At 36.6% G+C, this 4,635-nt stretch overlaps 2 protein-coding genes across 5 annotated transcripts; one reads left to right on the top strand and one right to left on the bottom strand.

The window, feature by feature from the left end:
• The first annotated feature begins 303 nt into the window (after positions 1-303).
• LOC133811627 (uncharacterized) lies at positions 304-1,956 on the top strand. The gene is made up of 3 exons (XM_062246195.1): positions 304-617; positions 817-963; positions 1,719-1,956. Exons 1-3 carry the CDS (start codon positions 348-350, stop codon positions 1,860-1,862), a joined length of 561 nt encoding a protein of 186 aa, XP_062102179.1. The 5' UTR covers positions 304-347; the 3' UTR covers positions 1,863-1,956.
• A 185-nt stretch (positions 1,957-2,141) lies between these two features.
• On the bottom strand, positions 2,142-4,390 carry LOC133811628 (cell division protein FtsY homolog, chloroplastic). Of its 4 annotated transcripts, none has more exons than XM_062246198.1 (6): positions 4,245-4,390; positions 4,051-4,119; positions 3,882-3,964; positions 3,357-3,425; positions 2,761-2,952; positions 2,142-2,526 (listed from the first exon to the last, which is right to left on the bottom strand). In XM_062246198.1, the coding sequence occupies exons 1-5, from the start codon at positions 4,357-4,359 to the stop codon at positions 2,776-2,778; spliced, it is 513 nt and encodes a 170-aa protein (XP_062102182.1). In that variant the 5' UTR covers positions 4,360-4,390; the 3' UTR covers positions 2,142-2,526; positions 2,761-2,775. The 4 variants fall into 4 exon arrangements, with proteins under 4 accessions (XP_062102182.1, XP_062102183.1, XP_062102180.1 ...); XM_062246199.1 differs by having other exon boundaries at positions 2,142-2,541; XM_062246196.1 differs by having other exon boundaries at positions 2,740-2,952.
• Positions 4,391-4,635: the final 245 nt, after the last annotated feature.

Consider the following 4,635-nt stretch of genomic DNA (forward strand, 5'->3'; position numbering starts at 1 on the left):
ATTAGTTATTTCAAATGGAGGAGAACATGACATAAATTGGTATCGGGTAAAGTAAATGAGATAATGAAAATCTAAAAACATTCTTATATTTGGTTCAAATTTTAAAGTGTAAAGTAATTAATTTGTATAGTTCTCACATCTATTTTAAAAGTAAGATGAAATATTTTATGCACAAGAGTTTAATATTACATCCATCCTAAATTCATCTACACTTCTCAAGACAACTCAACACCTCAAAACAGCCCCTCCAAAAAAAAAAATCCACATATAAAATGGTGCCACGTTAGCATTGAAGGTCGATCTTCCCGTTAAATAAGATTAGGTTCCTTTCAATCGAAGGACGGGAAATGGCGAAGCCCTCCTCCTCCTCCTCCGATTCTCTTCGAGAATCTATTAACGCGTTACTCTCTCCCACAGCGGAGATCTCGAAGGACCTCTCTCCCGAACTCGTTGACCGACTTCTGATTTTCCTCTCCAACGTCGGCGTCTCCAACCCTATCCCCGATCACTGCAACACCAAAGGTTTCTTATCCGACGTCATCTCCGCCGTGCTCAAACCCCTCACTATTTCACGCGGTCAGCTCACCTGCCTCCTCACCGTCAAGCCCGTCATCAGTGTAATTATTTATTTATGATTAAGTTGGGATTTTATTTTAATTTTGAATTAGATTTAGAGTTGTTTGATATAAAAGTGCTTGCGAGAGAAAAACGTGGAAAAGGAGGAGAAAGTGATTTTTTTCTTCAATGTTTGGGATTATTTACTTTTATGTTGGATATTAGAGAAACAATAATGGTGCTCTGTTAATGATTTTTCAGAACTTCTATGCAACACTTCATGGAGGAGCTCTTGCAGCTGTAGCCGAGACGATCTCCATAGTTTGTGCTAAAACGGTTGTAGGTGACGACAAGGAAATCTTTCTTGGTGAACAGAGCTTTTCTTATCTCTCTGGTGCTTCAATCGATGTGAGTGTCTCTTAAGGCCTTCACTTGCTTATCATCAATTGTTACTCTCTTTTTGTTGTTGTTGTTGTGTTTCAGTAGAGAAGATTGAAAAAATTAATAATAATAAGAAAAACTATAATATGATGTTGTAATGTTTTCAACTCATAAGAGGGTAGCTGATTATGCTGTTAACGTTCTAATGGACTCTTGGCAGCATCCAATGATCCGTAAAAGTAAATTGGTTCACTTTTTGTTTTGTTTTTGTTTTTGGGGCATGATCAAAGATCCGAAATTGAGGTTGTAGCTATTGATGGCATAGTTATTACTTTATTCCCTTATTATTATTATGAAGACAATATTTGCCGAGATGCTAAATTTGGGTTGAATTTGGTAAAGAGGGTAAGGGTGATAGCCATTGTTCACTTGGTTTTATTCTCTTTGCCCTCCATACTTTCATTCTCAAGTGTGGTATATAGGAACATTTCCTTTTCTCCCCTCAGCGACTGGTGCTATTTTGTTACTGTTTAAATAACTTAATTCAGCCCTGCAAATACAACACGACCAATATTATATATAATATGTATAATTTCATTATTCTTCTCTCCCGCGTCAATTATCCTAGTAGCATAATTAGTCTGGTGTGAGCATTATACTGTATGCATGTTTGATGATTTCACGAATTTCGTGACTCTTATCAAATCTTTTGTATTTTCGTTTCTTTGTTTTTGTTTTTCCACGCCCAAAATCTTGATACTGAAATTTAATACAATTGACAGGCAGAGGTAATTGCTGATGCAAAAGTGGTGAGAAGTGGAAGGAATTTGACTGTAGTGTCAATTGATTTTAAATTAAAGAAAACCCAGAAGCTGGTGTATACAGCTCGTGCTACCTTCTATAACATGCCTGTTTCTAAGTTATGATATTCCTTCGTCCAGAAATGTAGGTATCATGTTTCTGTAACAAGCAAATACGTCTATAAGATTTTGCCGTGGTGATTCTCACGGTTAAGAACCATATCATGCATTGTTTCCATTTGATGCTACACATGTAAGCATAACTTGGGAATTCTTTTTTTCAATTTTCATACTAAATATTGTTCGCCAACTAACTCTTACAATATCAATTATCCATGTCAATCATTTGGTACACCTGTGATTCACGAATTTGATTAAAATGACTGCAACATACCAGCAACAAGCTTTTCCAAAGTAAAACGGTAAGTCTAAATTACTCCAATTAGTTCAAATAACAGAGTACAAAATCGATCCCCCCAAAAAAATCCCCGCACTGAAAAACTTGGTACTACTCTTGGCAACTAAAATGTACTTATAACAGATCAGCAAACGCATTGATCATCTGTAGATATTTTCTTGCAACTCACTCGGCAACATGAAGTTAGCAGCAATCACGGGCAAAACAAGGCTCCCAATAGCAGAAACTTGCTTAACTGCCCCAGGATATGTAATTATAAGCAAGCATAACAATATAGCAGGTAGAATCGTGCTTCTATGCAATATCAATTTGTTCACTTCAACTTCCAGCTTTCACTGTTTCCTTTACCTCTTCTGTCGAGAGGAGACACCCCTGCCAAAAAGAAGGCTAAGATAATGTCAATGGCACTTCTTGAAATTGATTAACGTAATGTTGAGACAATTTCATAGCAAGCTGTCTCAAATTTCAAAATGGAATACGGTAGTCAGTAGGTATTAGGGGACATGAGGAAAGGGAATAACACTCCCCCAAAAAAGAAGCAAGTGAAATGGTCAGTATCTGATATCATAAGAATTAAGTCATTACCGTCAAATACGTTACACTAACCACCACTTTTAAGGCCTAGGGAAATATGGCATTAACAAAGGCTTCTGCATCGAAGGGTTGGAGGTCTTCAACACCTTCACCAACACCAACGAACTTCACTGGGATGCCAAGCTCATCTACTACACTTACCACGCAGCCCCCTCTTGCAGAACCATCAAGTTTTGTCAATATCAATCCAGTGATTCCAACAACCTGTCGTGGGACATAAAGTATAAACAATCTATAGTTTGCATTGTAATTTAATCAACAGTAGGTGGCATCTGAATTTGAAAAGGCAGAAATCTAAATAGCTGTTTAGGATTCTGACCCTACTGTGCTCTAACAGAAATCTTAAAGAAAATGGGATGTAGAGCATGATAGCCGCAATTGTCAGAACATGATACTAAAGTTTTAAAATGAAATACTCATTATATTGCAAAATTTCTTAGTAGCCTGAAACAAATGGTTTAAAAGAAACACACTAGGTTTGCTAGTTGGGGATAAAATTTGTAACTGTTTGCCATGATATGTAATAAACCACACCTCCCTATTAACATGTGAGAAATAGGTAAAACTTAAAAGATGGTAATATACTATCAAGCCAACAGGGATGTTACATCATTGAACTCTCTTGCTTGCGGAAGCATGTTTAAACCAGTTGTTCCATCCAGAACCTGAAGGATCTCCTGTATATATTTCACAAATGTTTAGCACTGCATTGCATCACAAAAAAAACATCAAAAATAACTTCTCTATTTCACAAAAATAAATAAACAACAAAAGCATATACGGAAAAAGTCTTTAATTTTCTTATTAACCTATACCCAACCATAGTGAAGCCAAGGGCAAGCGGCAAGTGCTATGCCATCAAAAACTCACATGCATCTTATCTAGTATTTTCATATAAATTCTAAACTGCCAGAAATCATTATAATTTTCGATTGTAAATTATTTAATGTAATTAAAGAAAAAAAATTACAGAACTACAATGAGAGAAAGACATTTACTATCATGCTAAACTATAGTGCTCCTGTGTGAACCAATGTCTCATAAAATATTCTTTTGTACAACTCATAATGCCAGACGTTATAATTTGATCATGGCAAAGGAGGGGAGAGGGAAGGCCAAAGAGTTAAACTCACATTAGGAGCACCAGGAACAACTTTTCCTACAGCTTTCTTACATGATATCAGCTCTTCCATAAGACTGTAATTAGTGTGAAGACCTGGAAAAAATATATACTCAGAGTTCCTGGAAACTATGGGGGCAAAAGAAAATAACCAACCAGGAAAAAATGTCCTGTAAACTTACGTCCTGAGGTGTCACACAAGACAATATCATAATCTTCTAGTTTCCCTCTCTTCACGGCCTGAGAAAGAACTATTCAGAAAGCACTATAAAATTATACATCAGTCATTGTACTAGGCAATAGAAAAATTATAAAGACGGTACGATACTTCAAAAGAGATGTAAAACTAAACACATAAGTTAATTGAATTGGCAACCTGCTGATGCTTTGGCCTTTTCTCCTTCAGCCATAACAATCTCACAACCAGTCCTCTCGGCCCATATCTCCAGCTGATCACTAGCAGCTGCTCGAAATGTATCCCCTGCTGCCATCAGTACCTGTTACAAGTTCAAACCAGTAGGTTATTCAGAGAAAACCCTATTTGAAAACAAGACATGCGTTTCTCTATTATGTATGACAACAATAACGGTTTAGTACATAAAAAGACTCAAAAACGCCTAACATGGTGTCGACCCCCCATCCCTGCTCCAAGTTATAAAAATAGAAAACAACATTTAGGAAAAAAAAAACACACCACTAAATTTTCTGAACACTAGTTTCCCTCATCCTTTCCCAAGGTTTAGGTCAAGAACACCAGCCTCCCACGC

Source organism: Humulus lupulus, unplaced genomic scaffold, assembly GCF_963169125.1.
Source record: "Humulus lupulus unplaced genomic scaffold, drHumLupu1.1 SCAFFOLD_821, whole genome shotgun sequence".
NCBI lineage: Eukaryota > Viridiplantae > Streptophyta > Magnoliopsida > Rosales > Cannabaceae > Humulus > Humulus lupulus.

Bases quoted from the DNA above. Each gene is read 5' to 3' on its own strand.
- LOC133811627 (XM_062246195.1), top strand. From the start codon at position 348: ATGGCGAAGCCCTCCTCCTCCTCCTCCGATTCTCTTCGAGAATCTATT. The intron at 618-816 runs GTAATTATTTAT...ATGATTTTTCAG, and splicing joins CCGTCAAGCCCGTCATCAGT to AACTTCTATGCAACACTTCA. The intron at 964-1,718 runs GTGAGTGTCTCT...TACAATTGACAG, and splicing joins TCTCTGGTGCTTCAATCGAT to GCAGAGGTAATTGCTGATGC.
- LOC133811628 (XM_062246198.1), bottom strand. From the start codon at position 4,359: ATGGCAGCAGGGGATACATTTCGAGCAGCTGCTAGTGATCAGCTGGAG. The intron at 3,965-4,050 runs GTAAGTTTACAG...TATTTTTTCCAG, and splicing joins CTTGTGTGACACCTCAGGAC to GTCTTCACACTAATTACAGT. The intron at 3,426-3,881 runs GTGAGTTTAACT...AAATATATACAG, and splicing joins TTGTTCCTGGTGCTCCTAAT to GAGATCCTTCAGGTTCTGGA.